This window comes from Ruditapes philippinarum, unplaced genomic scaffold, assembly GCF_026571515.1.
Source record: "Ruditapes philippinarum isolate M1 unplaced genomic scaffold, ASM2657151v2 ctg1467_1_1_1_1, whole genome shotgun sequence".
In the NCBI taxonomy this organism is placed as follows: domain Eukaryota; kingdom Metazoa; phylum Mollusca; class Bivalvia; order Venerida; family Veneridae; genus Ruditapes; species Ruditapes philippinarum.
This window is the reverse complement of record NW_026859804.1, coordinates 56,658-81,763: the sequence shown is the minus strand read 5'-3', so window position 1 is coordinate 81,763 and position 25,106 is coordinate 56,658. Positions and strand designations below refer to the sequence as shown.

Sequence of the window (25,106 nt, the reverse complement as noted above, 5' to 3'; positions counted from 1 at the left end):
CTTGTGCACTGCACATCCTCTCAATGTGCTTGACCATTGTATAAAGTTATATTAAATTCCAACCATTAGTCTTCAAGTTATGCTCCGGACAAAAAAGCAATGGAAAAGTAACAAAGGGCAATAACTCTGTAATAAGTCAAGATGGAGTTATAATTCTTGTGCACTGCACTTCCCCTTATTGTGCTTGACCATTGTATGAAGTTGTTTTGAATTCCAACCAGTAGTTTTCAAATCATGCTCTGGACAAGGAAAAGTAACAAAGGGCAGTAACTCTGTACTAAGTCAAGATGGAGTTATGTTTCTTGTGCACTGCACTTCCTCTCAATGTGCTTGACCATTGTATGAAGTTATAATGAATTCCAACAATTAGTCTTCAAGTTATGGTCCGGACAAAAGAAAGCAATGGAAAAGTAACAAAGGGCAATAACTCTGTAATTACTTTAGATAGAGTTATGGTTCTTGTGCTCTGCACTTCCCCTTATTGTGTTTGACAATTGTATGAAGTTGTTTTGAATTCCAAACAGTAGTTTTCAAGTTATGCCCCAGACAAGGAAAAGTAACAAAGGGCAATAACTCTGTAATTTGTCAAGATAGAGTTATGGTTCTTGTGCACTGCACATCCTCTCAATGTGCTTGACCATTGTGTGTAGTTATATTGAATTCCAACCATTAGTCTTCAAGTTATGCTCCGGACAAGGAAAATGCAACGGACGTCTGGACCGACCAACCGACCGACCACCGGGTGACTCCTATATACACCCCCAAACTTCGTTTTTGGGGGTATAAACAGTATTACATCCATTGTGTCTCTATATAGAAGATTTCTATTTTTTTAAAGCAAAGGTTAACACCCATCATAGCGGATATATTTTGTTGACGAAGCATAATATTATCGTTAAAAATTAGTTGCCAACGTCTTATTCACATATATATGTATAGACCAGTTTTTGAAAGAAATATAAAAGTAAAGCAATATGTGTGCAACCTAAAAGATTAGAGAAAAGAACTTACTCCAGCCACATCATAGATGTGGGCAGATCCCATCATAGCTGCGCCTACATTTGTCCTCTTTTCTGGGATGACCTGGTACAGCGCAGGTGTTTCACCACCTTGATCCATAGAATCTTCAATACGCTTTTTACGCAATTCTATCATGTCTGGTGTCTCCATGCCAACAGGGACTGACGTGATTCCACTGGGTGTAACAAGTCTGTTAAATAAAAGTATAAACATGTGACTGCAAGAAAGGAAACAGAAAAGGTCATATCACCTCATTTATTTATATTATCATAAAAATTAAATTGAACTTAAACCAATCTTAGTTTGCAATTATCATTTTTTTCATACAATGTTGCAAAAATTTCATCAAAATAAAACTAGTGAACAAGTCTGGACAACTCAATATTGTAGTCTACTTTAAAAGGGAAGCAAATGCTAAAGGGGAGAAAAGACATGCTCTACATTAAAGCAGCAAACCTAATCCTTTTTGAATGATCTCCCTTTAAGTTAAAATGTTTTCAAATACAACTAAACAAATAACAAGAGCGATCAGTGATCACATGTGTCGCCTCATGATGGCCAGTTTCATGTTGGGACAAGTTTTGTGACAGACGGACAGACAGATGGACAGTGCACAACTAGACTTGGTACTGATCATTCCTGTAAAGTTTGGAAAAAATTGCACCAGTAGTTTATGAGGAGTAGTCCGGACAAGCTTTTGTGTATCTGGCAACACACAGAAAAAAACACCTTTTAATCAAAGGGCCATAACTCAGCCAAAAATCATTCAAATAAAAAACCCGTGCAATATGCGCAAGGACTTGAGCTACAGATCAATCCTGTAAAGTTTCATTGAAATTGCATTAGTGGTATAAGAGAAGTAGTCCGGACAAACTTTAAAATTAAAAATTATTAAAGGGCCATAACTGACAAAAATTATTTAACCGAAAAATGCTGACAATGAGCACAACTAGACTTGGTGCTGATCATTCCTGTAAAGTTTGGATGAAATTGCACCAGTAGTTTATGAGGAGTAGTCCGGACAAGTTTTGTGACGGACGGACGGACAGATAGACAGACGGACGGACAGACGATGGAGAAGTGATCCCTATATGTCGCCACTACTCCGTAGAGGCGACAAAAAAATGAGGACTAAAAGTACTGAAGAGTGATCATACCAACATTTTACAAACTGGCTAAATAGATGTATAAGAATTAGCATGAAATCAATATCCATTTAAATACAGACACAGTTGTTTCGTCAGATTAATCTACCAATACCAATTCACAAGTAACTGCTAACTCTTCATCACAAAATATTTTTCACAGCTGGCAAATCAGCATTAAAGGAACTCCACTAAAGTTTTTTGGCCTAACAGGACTAGAAGTATTTTCCCAAAATTTGTGTACCATTTGATGTAGGTCTGAACCAATAACTTGTGTGCAAATTTTCAGATCATTCCCTCATCTACTTTTGAGCCGTTTTGACCTCAGTGGAGCTCAATAAAGCATATGTCATATCCTTGGATTGAAATTAGCCAGATGGTAAAAATATTTTTCAAAGAAATATTAAAAGGAACATGATAAAGCTGAACAATCTTATTTCGATTTATTTCAAGAAATGGTAAAGTTTATACCCTTCAGCTGGAGTAATAAGTCCGCTATCTTCAGGAGTCTCCTCGTCCGATTCTTCCTCAGACTCCTCCTCCGATTCTGATTCTGACTCGAGCTCTCCCCACTTAGATCTATCTATATCATCATCTTTTACTGCAGCCTATATAAACATTTAATATTAGTTAATTAACCACAAGATAACAGACAAAGGGCAATATATAGTGTTAGCTTTTCTAAATAGCTTATCGTAATTAACACTATTTATAATTCTCCTATCCTATTATCTACAGTAAAATGATACCAAATTAAGGGAAAAAGAGAACAATATTTTTTTTTTAAAAACACTGCAAATTTTAAGATATGAAAGAAATAATGTACGAAGAAAGTCAGTAGAAATACTAGCAATACTCATTACAAACCTATAGGAAATTTTGCAAGTCCAGCAATCGAAGCCAAGTTAGATGAGAAATTAGTTGCAATGAGACTATGACAAAGGAAGTATATTTACATAACTGAACCAACCTGAACATTAAAGATGGCTGGGGATAAAGTATTTAGCTAAAACTTTACAAATGCAAACTTGCACTAAGTGGTCATACAAATCAATTTACCTCAAAATCTGAACTTTTTGTACCAAATACATCTCCATATAAAGGTTTACCATTTTCATCAACAGGAGGTTTACCCCACCCACCAGCATGGTAACCAAATGAACATCCCTGAAAATACAACAACAACAATAATTCATATTCAATCAAACTGTACTTAACAACTTGAAATGCTGCTTAACAGATACAATTATTATTACAGTATAAAAACAAATTGATATTTATAATATAACAAAGTAATTTCTGCTCAAAGAATACGAACTGTAAAAATTAGGATTGTAAATTTGTCGCTTTAACATTTCCTGACACAGTCAAAATATCCAATTAAGAAATGTACCTTGAAACAAACATATGATTGTAATTATACTACATGTATATGTATGAAGTTTTTACCTCAGGTATAGGTCCAGTTAGACCAGGAATTTTTAGATTAGGGTAAGATGGGGGTGGACCATATCTCTGCATAGCAATTAACCATGGTGGTGGCACCTTTTCTGATTGCTGAAATAATTACATACATGTATATATACAAATCAATTAACAGATAGGAAATAAAAAGTGAAATTCTTCTGCTCATCTTTCAATATTTATAAACAAGAAATTATTCTACACATTTTTAAAATCAATAAACAATCTTTGCAGAATCACTTAAAGATCCTGTAACTCCATTTCTTTTGGTTTTATATCATAAATATGATACTTAAATGAAGATTTGTCAATATTGTAAGTTCCAAAAAGAATTATTTGTAAAGATATTACCGAATTTACATTTCATGTAAATAAAGGGAGGTAATTTGAATTTTTTTTTCGATAACGTCTAAGCCAAATTTTTCAATAAGAAATGAATGCATATATTTTAGTGATTACTTATAATGCATATATTTTAATGATTACTTATAATGTTTATAAACATTTGCAGTACATATTTAACATATTCTTAGATGTTTGGAAATTGTTTTAGAAGAATAATTATATACATATATAAAATTTCACTTCAGAGTTGTTACATCCTTAATTACATCATACAGGATCTTAAAGAGTTTATATATACTGGCATACGAGCAGTTCTCGTACATAAGCAGTACCTGTATTTTTCGTTTAAATGATTGATTTTTACTGGCATTCTTCACAAATTGACATCAAATCAAGCAGATGCATAAACGAGACACAATCTTAAGTGTCAGTTCGGCAGTACATATAAAAAGTAAATTTTAAATCACTTTCACCTGTGTGTTGTCAAAACGTGACCTTGTTTAATTTGGGGGATTCTGTCCTTGCTCGCATGCACAAAAATACTTACATGTGAGGCCTGTTAAAGGGTTTTCCACTTAAACCACCCGTGTACAGATAAGTAGGCAATGCGATAAAAACCTGTTTAATTATCAGAATTTTGACCTATAATACTGTATCAAGTGATTTTATGGCTTTTAATTAGTAAAACATCATGCATACAAGCACACCATTGCATGTGAATGCGTTGGGGTAACGGTACCAGGTAAAAGATACCAGTGTTTAGTCTACGCTCTATATCCTGAATTATATCTACCTACCTCAGGGAAAATGGTCTCTTCAACAATTATAAATGAAAAATAGGTCTGACATGACAATATTGTATGATTATAATGGGTTTTATTTATGTACGGAAACTGTTTCTCTTCATACAAAATAATGGATAATTTTGGTACCCCATTTGAGGCCTCATAACTAAGGGTTATTCTATGTTTAGAACATAATGTAATTTCCATAATTTGTGTGACAAGCCAAATATTGATGTGCAACATTCAATTTTTTGGTGAGTGAGCGTAATAAAAGATATTTTTTAAGTAACTACATTTTTGAACGGGAACTGCTCGCATGCCAGTAAAGCTTAATAAATTTGACAGCCAGATGAGCTAGTAACAGGCAAATGTTTTACTATGCAAATCTTAAAACTAAACACAAAATTTGTCAAAACAGTTACAGATTTAGACACATAGCATTAACAATCAGGTTATATCCAGACTTTCATCAAGCTTTTCATATTGAGATCCCTGATTCATTATTTCAGGTGCACATAGCTTGATTGCTTAGTCTTTCAATTCTCTAAGATTATTTATCAAATTTCAGAACAATAAAAGGCAAGTATTGTTGTAAGTTGAGAGACAATAGGGTTATACTTACAGGTCCTATTGGCATACCCAGGGCTGTTTTTAAATCATCAGATAAATTACCAGGCTTCTTCTCCTTCAGTCTTGTTTCAAATTCCTTACCCTGAAAAAAATTATATAATTTTACGTTTTTACGTATATAATCCATTGCTATAACAGAGTAAAATTCTTATGTCTGTTAACTTCTTTGTTAATGTTTAACAAGACAACACAATGATTTAGAGCATCTGCAAGATGTCACTTTAAATTTTGGTGAAGGCCATAAGTTAATATCATTGAGAGACGATTATCGAAAAATCACAATTAAAATAATTTTCTGCTTTAGTTTCATTGAGTTTACACTTAGCTTACTAATTGTTACTAACTCTGCCCATGCCACCAGTGCTGATCATGATTTACATTGTTAGCTATTCAGTCAGTCTATATTTGAAATTTTCTCTATAAATAATCAAATAGTTTTGTCAAGATTAAAGAATGTACAAGTCCAGTTAGGCTCTTTAGCTCGTAAAACAAGACAAAAGATGCATTTCATATATAGAGGACATTGAATGAGTGTATGTCACTAACATGAGTACACTTTTACCCTATGTTTGTATATAATGATGATGACGTTAAAGTGTTATTACACTAGCGTAAGGTTTTTTTATTAAATGGCTTTATGACACTCCTGTGTTGCAGTTTATGTGATAAATTAAATATGATGCAAGAAACTTTTATACAGTGTTTAACATAGTAATAAGTAGGTAGCTGCTACCTCATAATATAAATCTCCATGTATCGTCATTTTAGGTTTTGTCTGCCATCGGAAGAAAGCATCATGAAGTTTCTGATAATCTATATCTATCTTTCCCATCTTAGGTCGTACTTTTTCTCTCATTTTGGATTTTAAATTCTTTTGGTCCTCCTGTTAAAATAATGATAATTGTAACACATTATAAACTATGTATTGACAATAATAATGATAATATTATAAAATATTATAACAAGCAAATATTTACATCTTAAAGATACTTATATATACAATGAATAAGATAACTAGACTTATTCCTAAAGATGTTAGGTAGAAACAAACAATAAGTGCCATCAACATCTTCCTTTTTAAGCCATAACATGCCAGCAATATGCACAGCACACTAAGGTTGGTACTTATTATTCCTGTAAATTTTTATCAAAATCCCACCACCAGTATGACCTGTGAAAGCCGAACAAAGTTTTACCTTTTCAACTCTCACGGCCATTTTGTGAAGCAAAGTGGAACATGTCATTGATATGCACAGCAAGGGTTGATACTGATCACTCTTGTGAAGTTTTGTCAAAATCCCACCAGCATTATGACCTGTGAAAACTGGACATTGTTTTCCTATATTCAAATCTGGTGGCCATTTTGTACAGAGAAGCAGAACACGCTGGCAATATGCAAACTATGGTTGATACTGATCAATCCTGTGTAGTTTTGACAAAATCCTGCCAGCACTTTGACCAGTGAAAGGCAGACAAGCTTAACATGCACATTTATTGTGTAAAAATACTTTTTATAATGTGATTTAAGAGTATATACCTTTTCTGCTAGAGCTGCCCTCATTTCTGTAATACCAGTAGCCTGGATATAATCTGGTAGTTCAAATGGAGCTTTTTCTATACCTCTCTTCCCCTGTAGATACTTCCTCTTAAAACACCAATGTCTTGGTACAGCCACGGTGTTTCGTGTAGCTTTCAGGTGCACCAGTAATCTTGGATCCTGCGCCGTGACATCGTGCATCTCAACAACATCAGGCCGAGTAACAAGCTGCTTGAGTTGGGCCACACTAAGACGCGTCAACTTCTTTAACTTCTTTTTTGACAATTTTGGACCGTCATCTTCTAATTTATCATCCTATACAATTTAATGAAAATTTTAATGGTTTCCTATTCATTTATAGTTGCCAAGTTAACAGAACCGTAAATATCAATCAAGGTATCTCTGTATTACTTAAAAGATACTGAACAAAAGGTAATTTTGTGATAAAAACAATCAATTAAAAGAATATATTCAATTGCATGAAACTGACCAATGAAATGCTGTTTTGCAACTTTACCAACCCAGCTACCTCACCATTTACACATTTTCTAGCCAATTACTGAACAGTTTTATACCTAGATATACTCCTCCCATAATTTTGGAATTTGTTTTTTTTAAATTTGTAATGGGTACAGTACATAGAACAATGCTTGGAACATTATAAAAGTACTGTCTAATTTTAGTAATACTGTAAGCAAAGATTCATACCATTTCCTCATCATTCAGAGAATCCATTAAAATTGGTTAAAAGCAAGATTACATACCATTTCCTCATCACTGTCATCATTATCAGGGTCATGCATCTTGGCTTTAGGTTCACTAGCTTTCTCGGGTAGACTTTCCACCACTTGTGGCTGGTCACGACCTGATTCATCTGTTATCTGCAAAGTAAAATCAAACGTTCAAAGATTACGCATTAAATTAATTGTTTACCATGTCCATTTTAGAACCTCTATTTTTAATAGGCAACACATTAAAGTTATATGGCAGCACTCCCATTTGAGAAAAAAATTACTTAAACAAAGTTCAACAAAACAAATTAGCACTATTTCTTTATTCTAATAAGCATAATTGGTCACAATGCACAAAAGGTTTATATGAAACATAAGGTATATATAACAGTGCAGTGAAACAAACATTTTAACTGAATTTTAAATTTCTAACTAAACTGGTCAATAATTTAAAGTATGCAAAATCATGAATACTTGCCCAAATAAATAAAATAAGCCCATTGTAGATCAATCAACTTTGTTTCATAACATATATATTATCTCTATAAGCTTACCTTGAAAGTTTCAAATATTTTACTGAAGATAAAGTAGTTAGGATCTGTGGGGTCAAGGTCAAGCTGCTCCTGTACATACCTAAAATAAAACCCGTAAAAACAATGAAACATTACTGAGTAAAAATATAACATCGGGTCTCTTTTACGTTCATATGATTATTTTCTATTAGGAATATAGTACAAGATCTATTGCTGCAATATCAGCCCACGGAAGACAAAAAGACCTGATTTAAAATTCACAGAATATGACCACCTTGGTATAACAAATATTACAGAATATATTATGCCAGCGGATATATTTCTCCAGTATCATGTTCTGATTGGTCATATCATTTATTACCTCCCTTTTCCTCAGAATACCATTTAAAATGACCTTAAATACTACTATACTAACATGCATCAATAATCTTAATAATTCATAATAACTGACAATTTTACAAAGATCTTTTTTTGAAACAACTCAATTGTGCAGAGGCAAGGTAAGACAGTTACAAGATGGAAACAGCTGTGAGACCAGATTTAGCATCTACCAGTAGTTTGATATAAAGGTAAGTGACTTACTCCACTTGAACATCGGGTTCATCCTGTTGTTGAGGCTCTATGGGTTTCTCTGTTTGCTTTAGTTTCCTGTTTTGTTTTGCCTTCTTCTTTTTCTTCTTCTTTTTCTTATTCTTTGACTAAATAGAAAGAATTAATCGTCAAAAATATGTTCTAAACAGGGAAACAAAGGAATATGTAAGCGATTTAATAAAAGACCTCAGTTAAATTTTCATTCTAACTCAAATGTAAAATTTAATCCATTCCAAGGCTGATAATGGCAATGAATATAACATCTGACCAGACCACACTACAGAACAGTCTGACTAGACTCTTTATTTCTGGCTGTGTATAATGATACTGACACTCCTATATAACCAACACTGGCAAGTTTTCAAATTCCTAACAAGTAGAGCTCATTCCACAAATCAGATTAATAAATGTTTAAGTAATAATTGTAAACAAGTACCTCTCTTGCAGGATCTGGTCTTGTAACTTCATCATTATCATCATTAGCATCTTCCTCTTCCATTTCTACCATCTCAATCTCATCATCATCTTCATCTTCTACTGGTTTCTCTGTAATTGATATTGTTATATTACTATTTATACTGTGTTTTGTAACACTACTTTTCATTGGACAATAGTGATCTTTTTATTATCTATATACATGTATTTGAAGATGGACACTGCAAAATCATAAATATTTACTTTATTCACAAAAAGCAATTGTTCAGTATTATAAATTGGTCAAAAAGACTTCTGATAAATGATATGCGTTCCCCCACCCAAATAATTTGTCAAGAACATTAAAACTTACTTTCAGGCATGTTCAACTGTTCCAGTTCCTCTGGTGTAAGACCAACTTCCTGGGCCCTCACATCTTTAAATGCGAGGACTTTCTCCAGAGCTGAGGGCAATTTCAGCTCCCTTGGCTCCTGAGGGGCTCTGTCCATTCTTTCCTCAGGTGGTCTAGGAGGTCGTATCTGTTCACTGCTGGAGGACGGAGGCATCAATGGAGGAATACTGGAAGTTAATAAACAACAATATATATTTAATGTGTCATTACAAGAATAGACATAAAATTTAAGCCATAGAAAAAACAAACTTATCATCACAAATTATCTTAAGTGCATGCTTTAAAACATAAAAAAATAGAAAACGTTAAAAGCCTGTTGAAGATCCTAATTTTCAGACAATGAGCCTAAACAAAACAATATTCTTCAATTTAAGGAATAACATCATGAAGGTATTAAATATAGCATATAAAAAAGTTTTGTTATTCCCAGGGATGGCAACAAGTAACTGATTAATTGAGTTCTCAGTCAAACACCCAAGTATCGGTTAATATCACTGATACTCGTATACTCAGTAAAATAAAAAAAATGTTTCACTTAATTTTTCCTTTGTAAATGTACTTAAAGTGACATGAAACTATTTAAAATTTCTGAAATTTCTATAATATATGTAAAAATTAATTTGCCTGAATTTGTCATAAGAATACTTTGTTGGAACCCACAGTGACTGATTCAGCTGTTCAAACTACATTCATCACATGCAAATGAAGCGTACATGTAACAAGTATGCCTGGATGTCTATAGATAGGCATGTAACAAGTTGAAAGTGTATTACAATATTACCTGTTCCTTTGCTAGAGTTCTCCTCTATTGTCCTATAGATATTTAAAGCTGTATATCATTTAAATATCCTACAATAAACAGTATATATGCACATGTATGTACTCAATGGGTTAAAGAACCATTGAAACATTCTTCAGACCTTTGTGCAGTATAAATGCAAACCCATCCAGATCGTGATATAACCTGATAATGTAGTGTAAATACTCAATAGACACGTCACAGAAGAATAGTAACAATTAAAACAGTCAGATACATGTATGTACAACAAATGGACAATGCACACATAGTGCCGGCATATCTAGTTACACTAAATATATTCCATCATTCACAACACTCCTCCCAACTTTATGAAAGAAGGCCTCTGTCTGAGATGGAAGAACTATTGTGAACAGATCTAAATGAGAAACTCACTCAGATTTAGGACTACTGTTACAACTGAAAGTCCTTTTACTTACATAATCATGACTGTAAGTCACAAGGCAGCTATCATGGACTTAGAAGCTTACTACAGATGTATCTTCCCGAGACCAAAATTATCTGGAACAACAGAGGCTGTTCAGAATCATAAGATGATGCTTGATGCCTGCCGGAACTTGAATCATCAACGCTGCTGCCCTGGATGCATCACTGACAGATATCAGTAAACTGATTCTTGTTCTTTAAAACACTGGAGTCTTGAGGTTATTTCTCATATTGGATACTTTAAGCAATCTGGCTCAATATTCACTCCCCAACATAGATATATTACTATAGCTTCTGAAAGCTTAACTCGTAATCTAGAAGTCCAAAGTTTTGCTCTGACAGTTTTAGGTTGGTGAATATGAAGTCCTACCAAAGTTTCACTTTCCCAATTAAATAGCTTAACACTTATGAATTAGAAGTCCTACCAAAGTTCCACTTTGACAATCTGACAGTTTTACACTGGCAAATTAAAGTCCTACCAAAGTTTCACTTTGACAATTTATTTAACAGTTTTACACTGAATAACAAGTCCTACCGAAGTTCCACTGAGATAATTTATCAACTTTACACTTGTGAATAAATTATAAAGTCTTATTGAAGTTCCACTGTGGCAATCTGACAGCATTACACTGGTCACCTAGAAGCTGTACCAAAGTTTAACTTTGACATTTTGACAGCTTTGGATTTGCAAATTAGAAGTCCAACCAAAGTTTCACTCAATTCACTCACTCACTTCAATTTATTTTAACAGTTTAACACAGTGAATAAGAAGTCCTACCTAAGTTTCACTATGTGACAATTTAATAGCTTTACACTGGTCCTACCAAAGTTTCACATACACTGGTGAACTAGAAGTCCTACCAAAGTTTACACTGGCAAACTAGAAGTCCTACCAAAGTTTCAAGATTTACACTGGCGAACTAGAAGTCCTACCAAAGTTTCAAGATTTACACTGGCAAACTAGAAGTCCTACCAAAGTTTAAAGCTTTACACTGGCGGACTAGAAGTCCTACCAAAGTTTAAAGCTTTACACTGGCGAACTAGAAGTCCTACCAGTTTTTGACTGCAGTCTTGCTAATACTGTCCTTCATAGAGACACAGTGCATTGGCCACTGTGACCTCCAGAATCCTTTCAGTAGATGATTGGCATAGTTCAGCCACTGTTTTGGCTACCGTGTAAAGTTGGCTGGGTGATGATACTCTGTTTCCTCTGCTGGGAAAATATGGTGCACATGACTCGAGAAGCAGGCGGGATTCTTCGATTTCCCTAAGTGCTGCAACTTGGTCATACGTGTATGAATCTACCAGATTTGTAAATCCAAAGTATGTCCTGGGAAATGTTTCCAACCATTTTTGAAGCACATACTGATCGCCTGTGAAACAATGGAGATGAATAGGGTGACCTGATCTTATGTATTTCTTCAAAAAATATAGAAGCAATAAATACGCTTCTGTACCACAATCACCCTCCATTCCTTGACAATAAATAACCAGTACATGTCTATCCTCTAATTTAGGCAGTATATCTTCCAGTAATTCTACCTGATAAGCCCAGAACTTCATTGGTTCTCTATGGTCCAAGCCGATTTCCCCAAGTGCTGTTACTTTAGGATGTTGTAAGAGCTTGAATAGCTGTTCAAGACATTTCTGTCTCTCCCGATGACCTTGATGTGCATGTTTTGGGTGGAAACCAACAGCTACTTTCATATCCTCTGGCATGTCTAGAAGTTTCTGCTCAGAAGGATAGGTATGTGGGTCACAGAATACTGCTACAGAACCAACCAATCTAACCTTGTCCGCATGATCTACATGAACCCTTGCAAAAATATCCTCTAATTTACCGAATGGAAGATTGAGTTCTTGTAATGTTCTGTCAAGGTGGAAATGGCTATCATAGGCTTCCGGCAATAACTCTACAGGTTGCTCTTCCTGCAATTCAATCACCATGCCCTCTGGAATAGGAAAACAGTTCTTCCAGCACTGTCTTTCCTCAGCATCAAGGCATGCAGCAAATAGAAGAAGCACCTTCCAATGAATAAGAGCACCAGGTGAATTAATTGGGTCTATAAGAAATTCAGTTGGAGCAGATACTTTAAGAAACCTGCAGAAAGCTTGCATGGCCTCTGTCTGAATTGGTGACAAAACTGTTCTATTTGCTGTAACAAACAGCTTCTGAATCTTAACAAAGGACATCAATTCATCTAAGGAAGCTGGTCTTCCAAGCAGCCATCTTGTTACTTGGTTAAGGGCACTCCTTCTTTCCCGCAGTACACTCTCTTCATCAGGTTGAAACCTCTCATTGAAGATCTCAGGAATATGGTATCTAAAGGCGTGAAGCTTCATGTATTTAGCTGGTTCAAGACAGCCTGGTACCCAGCATCTTGCATGTTCCCGCCTATGTGGTCTCTTCTTTGTATGTCTTCTTTCTTCAGTAGCTCTCCTGAGGGAAGTATCCTCTGTTTTTCTTTCCTTCCCAGATTTAGATATTGAAGAAGATGAAGCAGTAGCAGGCCTAATGCCCAATCTATGGTGGTCAGTATGACTAGTAGCTCTCCTGAGAAGAGTATCCTCTGTTTTTAGTTTCTTCCGAGTTTTAGACATTGACGAAGATGAAGAAGCTGAACTTTTGCCCAATCTACAGTGTTCAGTACGACTAAAAGTCATTTGCCTCCCCATTGTGACATTACTCTCCCCATCCTTTCTGAAGGTAACAGATAACCGAGAAGGTACTGAGGATGACTTATCACTTGTCTCTTTTGTTGGTTTAGACAGGTAAAACTCCGAGCTAGAAGCCCTGGAGGACCTATAATTGCTATCTCTTTTACTTACTGACCTGTGTGAATAAGACAAGCTAGAAGTAGATAAGCTAGAAGTCCTATTATATCCATGCCTCAACACAGAACATCTTGAAAGAGGGACTGATTCAGCAAGTTTATCCTTATAGGGTAACTTAAGTGAAGTAACGTTAAGATGTCTTCCTAAAAGAGTCTTCTCAGCCCACAGATTCAACAAATTCAAAATGTTCTTTATTGAGACATAAAGATAATAAGACTTCAGGGTTATCTCATTCTAGCCATTTTTGGAAAAGGAGTGTCTATTTATAGAAATGTGCCATAAATTTTCATCATTATTTTCTTAAAAAATATTGTAACACTTAAATAGATCCTTAAAAGATCTACATTTTCTGATGATATAGGAGCCATGACCGTGCTATGTTTAGCTATAGACTAGGATTGGTTAACAAATTATGTTGCTAATTTGGCTTGAATTCTCATTGGCTTAAATTACTTTTGAATGTTTAGTGGCTGGCATTCTTTGTTTTTGAATTAACACTACAAAGTCTGTAAAAACAGACACTCACTTCATTTTAGTATCTTCTCTAACCTGAAGACACAGACTGACAAATTTACAGTATAAAATTGCTCAAACTAAATCTGCCAAACAATGAAAATCCACCGAAACATTCGACTAAACATTTATTCTACAAGAAAATTTCTCTAGAAAGAGGAATTTACATGAAACAACTTAACATATACAGTAACAATAGTATTATACAAATGGGTGATAATTCATTTGTTTCACAGTATTATCCTGTTTTATACACATATTTATCAGAATATCTTAATAAAGAAGAATGACTTTGCATGAGCATTTTGATTATCTTCTGGTGTTTTTCTCTCTTTTTTTTCATTAATTAAGTTAATAGCCTAATAGCCTTAAATGTAATCCTGACAAAATCATTCAGTTAGTGACAATGGTAACAATACGAAACTTAAGTTATTCATAGATGGTTTTATCATTATAAATTACCATCTTTGTTCTTGTGACACATTTTATAGAAATGGGCTATTATTTTGGAAAATAGCTTATGGTTATACACTTCTAAAGTCCTAGGAAATCTTCAAAGCAACTGATTACATGATCAGAAGAATGATTGAGTACTCCAGTACTGAAATCTGTATATGTTGCCATCCCTAGTAGTTATTTCCTTTTTGATTAACATTTTTGCATGTGTAACAGAAAATTCAAATGCATCAGAGAAAAATCCCATCCTGGCTGGGACTTGAACTTGGGACCACAAGTTTACTAACAAAGGAAAAACTCTCATGACTACTGAGCAAAAGAATGGATTCTGCTCACACAGTTGTCACAGGTTGCACTTACAGTTATGAAGGTAGGTGTGAACTTGAATATAAGACCTATTTTATGGACAATGCTCATTGCTAAAATAGTTGCTTCAAAATAAAATCATTACCCCTTCAAAAGGAAGTTATTTCGTTAAATTATTGGTGATGACACATTCTAGTGTGTCAAACTTATTTCACACTTTTCGCAAATTAATGATAATGAGATAATAATAAAGAATTACCTTGCTGATGTCCTAGGTGGCATCAGGGGTGGTATGCCACTGGGTGAACTGGTAGGTAACAAAGGTCTTGGACCTGGACCATGAAGCAGAGATGGTCTAGGATTGAACGGTTGATTTGCAGGTATAGGAGCTGGGCGCTGTTGTTCATTTTCACCTGTTGTGGGCGGTCCTGCAAAAATTCATTTTTTTTCAGATATTATTGGTTCAAACTATCATTATATTAACATCAGGTAAAACATCATTCAAAATGAGAAACGGCTAAATTAACTTACCTAAAATAACAGCAGGCAAATAGAAAAATTATGAATTTCTAGGGGCATGAGGCTATCATTTGATCAATGTTAAAGGAATATTATGCTCCAGTATGCTTTTACTTCACAAAAAAATTATTTCTGGTGTCCCAGTATTATGCAGTTACTGAACTATTTTTGCCCTTTCTAAAGAATTTTAATTTTTTTTTATTTGTTTCTGAAGCATACTATGCCTTTAAACAAAATACATGGTAATACAAGAGCACTGCATGTGGTGTTTACACTTGTCTGTTTATTAAAAAATCTAAGTTAAAAAGGTGCAAAGTTACAAAAATATTGCTTTTAGAATTATGCCCCTTGTCTAACAACTGAACCTTGTCTTAATAAGTAAGGATTCTAAGTTTCAACTGAACCTTGTCTTAATAAGTAAGGATTCTAAGTTTCAGGTTGATAATTTTTAAAATCTTTGAATAATGGACTACAATTAGTTTTCGAATGATGATAATGCCTCCGTCATAGCGACAAGACAGACAAGCTAACAATACCATCAAAGGAAACTGTAACACATGTAGAACATTTATATTACTAAATACAATATACCTCGTCTTTCTTCCCTTATTCTTTTCTGCTGCTCTTCTCTTTTTGCCTCCATCAGGGCTATTTGTTGTTGACGTATTAACTCTGCCTCGTTACGACGTCGCTCCTCCTCCTGTTTCTTTATTGCCTGATTCTGTTGCTCCAACAATGCCTGAAATATAACCATTATTTACTATAAAAGTCAGTTTGTAACAATACTTCATAATGACCTAATCATAGAATTTATTTTTGTCAAATACCATAAATATATCAATGATTTTACATGGAATAGTATTGTTATATTATACTTCTTAAATCATTAAATGAATGCAATTTTGTAAACTTCATTCATGTAGAATGAATATTGAAATTTTAACATTATTATTAAAGTTAACAAAAACTTCTAATGCTTAAACCTGCACATATAACGCATTAAAATCAAAATCCAGGATTTCTCTACAGAGTAGTAACCAATATTAAATTCCCCTATCAGCATTGCAAATATGGATAAAGTGGGTATAAATTTGCAGAAAATTTGATCTGCAACAATGTTTACATTCCACATAACATTATTGCTGAGTCATGTTGAATTTCTGGAATTGTTACAGCTTTATACACACACACACAAAAAATCTCAATTAATTGAATGTACATGTATTTTTCTTCATTATGACAAAATCATTATCATTAACTAGCAAATCGTGGACTTTTTACTTTAAGCTTTTATTAATTTTCATTTATTCTTAAGTTCTGATTTACAGGAATAATTATTGAATAATAGTATGATACACTTTCTGTAATGTTATTCTTAGTTTGGTATCTGTAGTTCATTTATAGCATTTATATATCTAATTGTTGAAGTTACCAAGGTTGCAGACAAATGATATTGCAATCATTACAATACCATGCTACTGACAATTAGAGGAGACTATAAGCGTTTACTGTTTTTTTATGTTTCATAGAGTGCGTTCCTTGAGAAATTGAGTGTTTCTTTGATAATTAAGGAATGTCCAGGAAATCAACCAATGATGTCATTATACCTTGATGTCTTAAGGCATGTCACATGCACATGCAAAACAGGCTAGCTAGAAGCCTGTAGATTGTAGAATTGATGTATACCTATAATGTGAAATTGATATATATCTATTACCTAAAATAAGAAATTTATCTATCACCTAAAATAAGATAAATCAATTTTACATTTTAGGTGTTAGATCAATTTCACATTTTAGGCACTAGATCAATTTCATATTTTAGGCAGTAGATCAATTTCACATTTTAGGCACTAGATCAATTTCACATTTTAGGTGATAGATCATTTTCACATTTTAGATATTAGATTAATTTCACCTAAAATGTTATAACACCATGGATTAATCTATAATCATTATGATTATTGAATAAAAAGTCACCTGCTGTTGTTGTTCCATTCTTTCTTTCTGTTTCTGTTGCTCTAACATGATTTGTTGTTGTCTAACTTTCTCCATTAAATCTGTTCCTTCCTCTGCACCAGGTGCTGGTGGCTGTGGTTGATGCTGTTGTTGTAAGAGTATAGCTTGTTTCTGTATTGCTAATCGTTCTTTCTGTTGCTGTTCCCTCATACGTTGCTGTTCCTGTTGCTCACGGAGACGATGTTGTTCTTGCTGCCTCTCTTGTTCTATCAACCTTGTCTGCATGGCTATCTTCTCTTGAAGGTCTATATCCTGACAATAAAACAGAACAGCTTTTAAATAATATACTTCCCTTTACAATTTCTTTATAATTTAAGTTTTTACATATTTTATTATTAACTTATCAACATATGGCTTATTCTCCTACTTTCTTTAGTCTTAAATTATTTTTTACTGGTTGTATTTAAAGTCACGCTGATAGCAAAAAACTGAAAATATGTTTGGTAAATTTCCATATTTGCTAGTGGAAGACCCAAGTAGAAACGTCAATGTTCCCTAAGCTATCTGGAAAGCTTCATTATATGAAAGAACCCAAAATACACCATGGGTTTATACTCATAGAAATAAACTGAATCATGTCCAGAACCTTAACCACTCGGTCCCTGCCTTATGCTGAGTATGGCAGGGTTCATACTACTCGTATAAGTGACAAAATAACCATATCAAATAAATTTAGGATATAGAAATATATCATAGAGGTATTTGTATGACCTATTTATCTATAGACATATAGGTATCTCATCAAGCTGAAATATTTTTATATGTAATGGTATCATTCTAGCTTAATGAAAACATTATTCAAACATAAAACTAAATGTCATACCTGCAATGGTTGTTGCTGACCCATTTGAGATGATTGGACAAGTTGTGGAGGCTGGCCCATTTGCCCAGGAGGTTGGCCAACTTGTGGTAGCATTTGACCAGGAGGTGGGGGCTGAACAGGTTGTCCTATCTGTGTACCTGGTGGAGCAAGTGGAGGTGGTCCTCCCATTGCATGAGGGGGCGGTCCGATTTGTGGTGGTTTACCCATATTTTGAGGGGGAGGGCCTAGCGGTGGAGGCTGGCTCATCTGTGGTGGAGGACCAAGTGGAGGCGGGCTCATCATCTGTTGGGGAGGCTGTCCCATTTGTGGTGGCTGACCTTGCTGTAGCCCCATACCTGGAGGCTGTTGCTGCATTAGTTGTGGTGGCTGACCCATTTGTGGAGGATTGGGAGGAGGGACTTGTTGAGACATTAAAGATGGAGGTTGATTCATTTGTGGTTTAGGGGGCTGAACCTGCTGGGACATCAAAGGGGGTGGCTGCGTAGAAGGCTGGCTGATCTGTGGAGGCGGAACTTGTTGAGCCATCAAAGGAGGAGGTTGTGTTGAAGGCTGACTGGGCGACTGACCCTGAGAACTTGAATTTTCATCTGAAGACTGTCCTGCCATTTGCTGCAACCTCATTTGAAGAGAGGTTCTGGTCACATGAGCTGGACCTGGCGGTGGTGGTGCCTTAGCTTTCTGTTGAGGTTCCTGAACTGGTATAGTCATTAATGAGGGAGGTCCAGAAGGTGGACCTTGAGACACCTGGGGTGGAGGTGAAAATTGTCCACCTGTATCCATACTCTCCTCTTCACCTGAAATGATTAATAGTTATAAAGTTGAAGAGTGAAAGTCTTCTTTGAAATCATTCCACTTTATATTGATGAAATATCCATGTACAAAATAATATGTTGGTTGCTCTACCCTTAACCTGCTAAATTTATTAAATACACTTGAGCAACTTCCAATTACCAAAATTGTGAATTATTAATTTCAGGAATATCAAAATGAAAGTTTAAAGTTTTTCAGCCAACAGTATAGAGCCTCATCAGACTGTCTGTATGTACAGGCTTGCCTGGCTCTATACTGGTGACAAAGTCTGACCACTTTCAGTTCAAGCAGGAGAAAGGTTAAATCAATATGAAATAACAATGAAATAATACCTTCTTCCTCTTCGTATTCGTCTGCTGGTTCTTGCTATAATAAGAATGTTAAAAAAAATGTAATATACATAAATTCAAAATCATAAATCCTAAAAATTACTTTATATTTATACACAAAAATGCTAAAATATATACCTTGATTATCCATAGTTTTCTACAACTTGAAGTGAAATCAAAGTGGTGACCAGTAGCTTAATTTAATAGATTATTTTTTAAAATATTTTTTTCCTTCAAATTATAAACAGATGCTAAACAATGTACTATATAAGTACAATTAAATCTAAAATGTAAAGAATGAAAGTAACAAAGACTTCCTCAGTAACAGCTGTCTTGTTAAAATCAATACAAAAACTCATATGTTGCAAGAAAAGTAATATTTTAACTTGGATTTCCTGTATTCATTAACTAAAAAGCTGTTCAATGTACAATCTTTACATCAGATTTTATCTTACATTTAAAAGTACAAGAGAGTTATTCAAAGTTTGTATTGCTCACCTCAATGAATGTTAAACACTTACTAGTGAAGGTTTACAGATATAAGGGGACATCAATTACACTTGGCACTTAAATTATTTGTTCAAAATTTAAGAAAAGTACCTAATTATTTTACATGTGTCTTTTGAAAAACAGAACTGTATATCAGACTACATTTCACTATATAAAAATCTTACTATTTTGTTTTAAAAGTTCATTAGCTTGAAACATAAATGGGGTACCTTAAATCTTGGTTAATGAATCATTCAGTAGATCATTCAAACTCTGGATTACTATTTTCTTTTATGAATCCAATTACATAAATATAAAAGTAGAGCTAAAAAAAGGACAAAGATAACATACCTCAGCATAGTGTTGGTGCAATCTCTCTACTAGGTCAGCTTTTAAACCTGAAATATAAAGATATAAGCAAAATTAATTTTAGTTAACAAGAGAATCAATTGCTGTTAACATTCCTCTACTACATTCATGTAAATACAATAATTGACAAAAAGTCTAGTAAATCGACTGGTTTATAAACTCAAATAATTTTAAAATATGCACAACTAATGCCTTGTTTGAAAGCAATGTAATCTAAGTTCTGTATGTGATACTTACAGATTGAAAATGTTCATTAAAGTTTTGGCGCGCTTCTTGTGTCGCGCCTGACCAATTTATTTTTGCAAATATGTACTAATAAACTTTAACCTATACATAAAAGTAGAGCTAAAGACACAACAAAGATAACATACCTCAGCATAGTGTTGGTGCAATCTCTCTACTAGGTCAGCTTTTAAACCTGAAATGTTAAGATATAAGCAAAATTAATATTAGTTAACAAGAGAATCAATTGCTGTTAACATTCCTCTATTACATTCATGTAAATACAACCAATTTTGACAAAATTTCTAAGTTAAAAAGAGGCACAAACTCCAAAAATACAGCTTTCAGAATTATGCCTAACACATGCACCTTGTTATGATAAGCAAGTAATCTAAGTTTCATGTTGATAACTTTCAAAATGTTTGCAAAATGGGTTATATTAAAGTTTTTGCACAAACCCACAATAATAGCTAAACTGTTTCTCCAAAACAGGTGAGCGATAAATTGCAAGGCACTAAATGTTTAACTGAAACAGAAAGTAATGGAATAGAAACTGCAAATTTTATAAGCTATATGGCAATATATGAGCTGTGTTATCATGATTCTGGTCATTGTCAAAATATAAAACTGTGACAGCAAACAGCCAAACACGTCAAACAAGGGTTTCATTGGAAAGAATGGATTTCAAATCAAGTGGCACATGAAGGAAGCTCCTGTTAATAAAGGAAGGAGCTGTTAATAGATCATGACTGGTCCATTTAGAATGCGGATAAATAGAAAAGGCAAAATAGGTTTGAACTTAAAATACTTGATACTTGTTCTGTATAACAAATATTTGAATGCAATTTTACTTTAATATTTTGGAAATAATAGCAGAAATAATTATTGAAAATAAAATTTTGACCTTTAAATTGATTCAAAAGATATACAGGTACAAAAGAAGATGTTACAGTTCAAACAGTGTGGAAACATAAATCATTTAACATTACATAGGCATTTAATGAGAAAAGTATGATGAAAAATCTACTGAACTGGTGAATGCAACTGAGCAAATTCAAGAAAGTGATTGCTGAGACATGATCTGGACAAAATCTTGGTACGGACAGACAGTTGAACAGATTTACAAAGGGGTAACTATAAAAACAAAGGCAACATTGTTGCAAAATACACCTGTCTCAAAAGCTTTTGACAGAGAGGTGGGCATTATAGATATGCATATGAGATACACTCTGGGCAATATCCGAAAATATATGGATATTCTATCATCTCTAAAGACCTTGACCTTGCAAATATTAATCTAAATTACATGTGTCACACTTGCAGTCATGATAGTTATCATTTGTGTTACAATCCATCAATAAAAGATGACTAATTGGTCCGCATTTACAAACTTTGACCTCTCTATGTGACCTTGACTTTGGTAGTAGGGACCTGAATTATGACCTCTAAGTTAGGCCTTAACCTAGAGATCTGGTTCATGCACTTGACACTGCTTCTCATAGTGGTGAACATTTCTATGAAGTTTCATAAGAATCCCACCATGCATGGGAGATATGCTCTGGATAAAATTTCTATATTTAATCATTTTTAGTGACCTTGACCTTGCATACATTAACCTAAATTATATGTTTCACACCAGCAGTTAATAATGACCATTTTTGTTTCAATCCCTCAATAAATGATAACTTAATGGTCAGAATACACATTTTCATAATAAATTACATCTGAACTTTGACCCCTATGAGTGACATTGACCTTGGCCGCATGGACCTAAATTTTGCACGCATCAGTCTGCCACACAATGGTGAACATATGTGCCAAGTTATATAGAAATCCCTATATGCATGTAGAAGTTTTGCTCTGAACAAGTGTTTTTCAATGACCTCTAAGCGTGACCTTGACCTTTGACCTAGAGACCTGGTTCATGCACATGACACTGCTTCTCATAGTGGTGAACATTTGTATGAAGTTTCATTAGAATCCCTCCATATATGATATATGTAGGAGATATGCTCTGGACAAAATCTCTATATTTTGTCTGATATCTTTAGTGACCTTGACTATCATCTTTAGTGACCTTGACTGTCATCTTTAGTGACCTTGACCTTACATATATTAACCTTAATTACATGTTTTACACCAGCAGTTATGATAATGACCATTTGTGTTTCAATCCCTAAATGAATGATTACTAAATGGTCCGAATACACATTTTCGTATTTTTATCTGAACTTTGACCCCTATGTGTGACCTATTTTACGACCCGTTTTTCAAATGGGCATATTATAAAATGCATCCAAGTAGGAGAGTAAAACTACATTTCTTCTCTATCATTCATTTTTCTTAAATTACAACAAAGTGGTTTTATAGTCAGCAAAAGAAAAAAAAATTTTAAATTAGAAAATTTAAATTTTTGGTTATTGTCCTTTAAATAATTCAATAAAGGGACTTTGTTGAAAGCATTTTTACCAATTTTGCTTTTCCGGGCATTGCTTGTGTTTTGAAATTGATTTTTTTTTTATAAACCCAATTGGGGAAAAGGGTGTAAAGTACCCCTGCTATGAAGAAAATAAAAAATTGGAAGGGTTTAAAAAAACTAAAATAAGCGTTTGCAAAACTTTTTAACCCAAAAAGAGACTTCAGTAAAACGGGTTTTAAATTTAGTACTGCTAGCCCTTTTTCCCTTTGAACCCAAATCCTTTGGGAAAAAGAAAAACCAAAAACGGTGACATATTTATGATCCCCCCCCCCCTGCTTTTAATTTTAAAACAATTTTTTTACTTAGACAAAAAACCCTATTTTTAATACAGGTAGTTAAAAATTTTTGGGGTATTTTTCCAAATCAATATTTTTAAAACAAAAAAAGGGTTTTTAGATTGATAAAAATGTCTAAAATTTTTTATAAATTTTTCCCCTTTTTTAAAATTTTTCTTTTAAAATTTTTCTGCCACTGCTCCCCTTTATAAATCATTTTGATTTGCAAAATTTTGGGTTTTCGGATTACCTTTCATGCCCTTTTAACCCAAAAATGCTATTTTTAATTGAAAACTTTTGTTTTTGCAATTATGAAAAATTTGGTTTGTATTTATTCAAAAACAAAAAGAGTAAAAAAAAAAAAATTTGTTTTGTGATGTTTTCATGAATTATTTTTTTTTGTATTTTTTTAAAAAAATTTTTCAATACTAAAAAAGGGTATGGGGCCATTACTAAAAATAGTGCTAGAATTCCCAAAACTTGGGGGTCCCCAAAAATTTCATTTTAAAGCGGAAAACAATATTTTTGGGAAAAAAATTCTATTAAATTTCCCTTTAAAAAATAGTTTTAGGGTTTCAAAATTTTTCATTGAAAAATTTCATTAAAAAAAACAACAACCCCTGACTTTGGGTTTAAATTGAATTTGGTTTTATCAAAAGGGGATTTTCATTTTTACCAAAATTTTTTATTAAAAAATTTTTTGATTTTAATAGGTTTTTATGTACTGTACAAAACTTTCCAAATTCTTGGTTTTCCTTTGCCCTTTTGGGTTGACCCCAAAACTTAAAATGTCACAATGTCAAAAAAAAGCGACATTTCAAGTTATGGAAATCCAGAATAAACTAAATTTTAAAAAGTTTACAGCTTGTTTTCAGAATTTTTAGGGGCCCATTTTTTCGCCCCGGGAAAATGCATTTGTCCCCAAAGACTGTCTTTCTTTTTTCAGATTTATGCAAATACAAAAACGGGGGCCTTTTTTTAAAATGTATTACAGGGGAATAAATTCCACATATTTAATGTTTTTACCACAGATACTTGGGGTTAGGAGCTCAAAAAGGCCCTTTAAAAAATCCCCAAATAAATGCATATTTGTCAATCCAGGACATGTACTTTGATCATATATATCAAAAAATCTTAATAATAGCCGTTCTGGAAAAAAAACTCATTTTTCAAAAACTATAATTTAATAATGCTATTATTATTTAGTTGTTGAATAATTTATTTTTGGTTTCAAAAACGGGCAATTTAATATTAGGGGTTTTTTGATAATATTGATCAAAATACATTGTGCTGGATGGATTGACAAATATGCAAATTTTTTTAAATTGGATTTTAAAAAAAAGGGGGCCGTTTTGAGCTCCCAAAAACCCAAGTGTCCCTTTTGGGTTTTTACTAGTTTCTTACTAGATAAATCTTTCTTTTTTTGAATAATTCGAAACCACTCTGTACAAATCTTTTCAACTTTTTGTACTGAGGTAACAAAAAGGAACGTGATGCAATTTAATGGCAAGTAGACTTTGAATCAAAAATCAAATTCCGTGCAACAACTGACAAACATGTGAAAAACGTTTTTGACTATCATTTAGAATAAAAAAAACGTGCCCAAAAACTTTGGTTTTCCGGATGATACATGTAAGGGTTTCGATAAAATTTTTTTAAGGAATAAACTTATAAACCCGAAAGTCGGTTAAACCTAGGGGTTTGGAAAAACGGTCCGTAAAATTTTAACCCCGGTTTTTAAATTTTTTCGGGAAAATCCCCTTTAATTTTTCCCCCCCCGGTGGGACCGTCTTTGGTTTTTTTTCCCATTTAT

The 25,106-nt window shown here is 33.6% G+C and overlaps 1 protein-coding gene across 1 annotated transcript in view; it reads right to left on the bottom strand.

The window, feature by feature from the left end:
- The window catches only part of LOC132757964 (splicing factor 3B subunit 2-like), a 35,374-nt gene extending 14,988 nt beyond the window's left edge, over positions 1 to 20,386 (bottom strand). The window contains exons 1-18 of the mRNA XM_060749463.1: positions 20,300 to 20,386; positions 19,463 to 19,496; positions 18,321 to 19,114; positions 17,459 to 17,749; positions 16,071 to 16,218; positions 15,220 to 15,388; positions 9,569 to 9,774; positions 9,218 to 9,327; positions 8,773 to 8,888; positions 8,212 to 8,290; positions 7,691 to 7,807; positions 6,927 to 7,241; positions 6,123 to 6,272; positions 5,382 to 5,471; positions 3,615 to 3,722; positions 3,225 to 3,332; positions 2,637 to 2,773; positions 1,012 to 1,210 (exon numbers count right to left, since the gene is read on the bottom strand). Coding sequence (XP_060605446.1) covers positions 1,012 to 1,210; positions 2,637 to 2,773; positions 3,225 to 3,332; positions 3,615 to 3,722; positions 5,382 to 5,471; positions 6,123 to 6,272; positions 6,927 to 7,241; positions 7,691 to 7,807; positions 8,212 to 8,290; positions 8,773 to 8,888; positions 9,218 to 9,327; positions 9,569 to 9,774; positions 15,220 to 15,388; positions 16,071 to 16,218; positions 17,459 to 17,749; positions 18,321 to 19,100 — 3,123 coding nt within the window. The 5' untranslated portion in view covers positions 19,101 to 19,114; positions 19,463 to 19,496; positions 20,300 to 20,386. The remainder of the gene's footprint in view (positions 1 to 1,011; positions 1,211 to 2,636; positions 2,774 to 3,224; positions 3,333 to 3,614; positions 3,723 to 5,381; positions 5,472 to 6,122; positions 6,273 to 6,926; positions 7,242 to 7,690; positions 7,808 to 8,211; positions 8,291 to 8,772; positions 8,889 to 9,217; positions 9,328 to 9,568; positions 9,775 to 15,219; positions 15,389 to 16,070; positions 16,219 to 17,458; positions 17,750 to 18,320; positions 19,115 to 19,462; positions 19,497 to 20,299) is intronic.
- Positions 20,387 to 25,106: the final 4,720 nt, after the last annotated feature.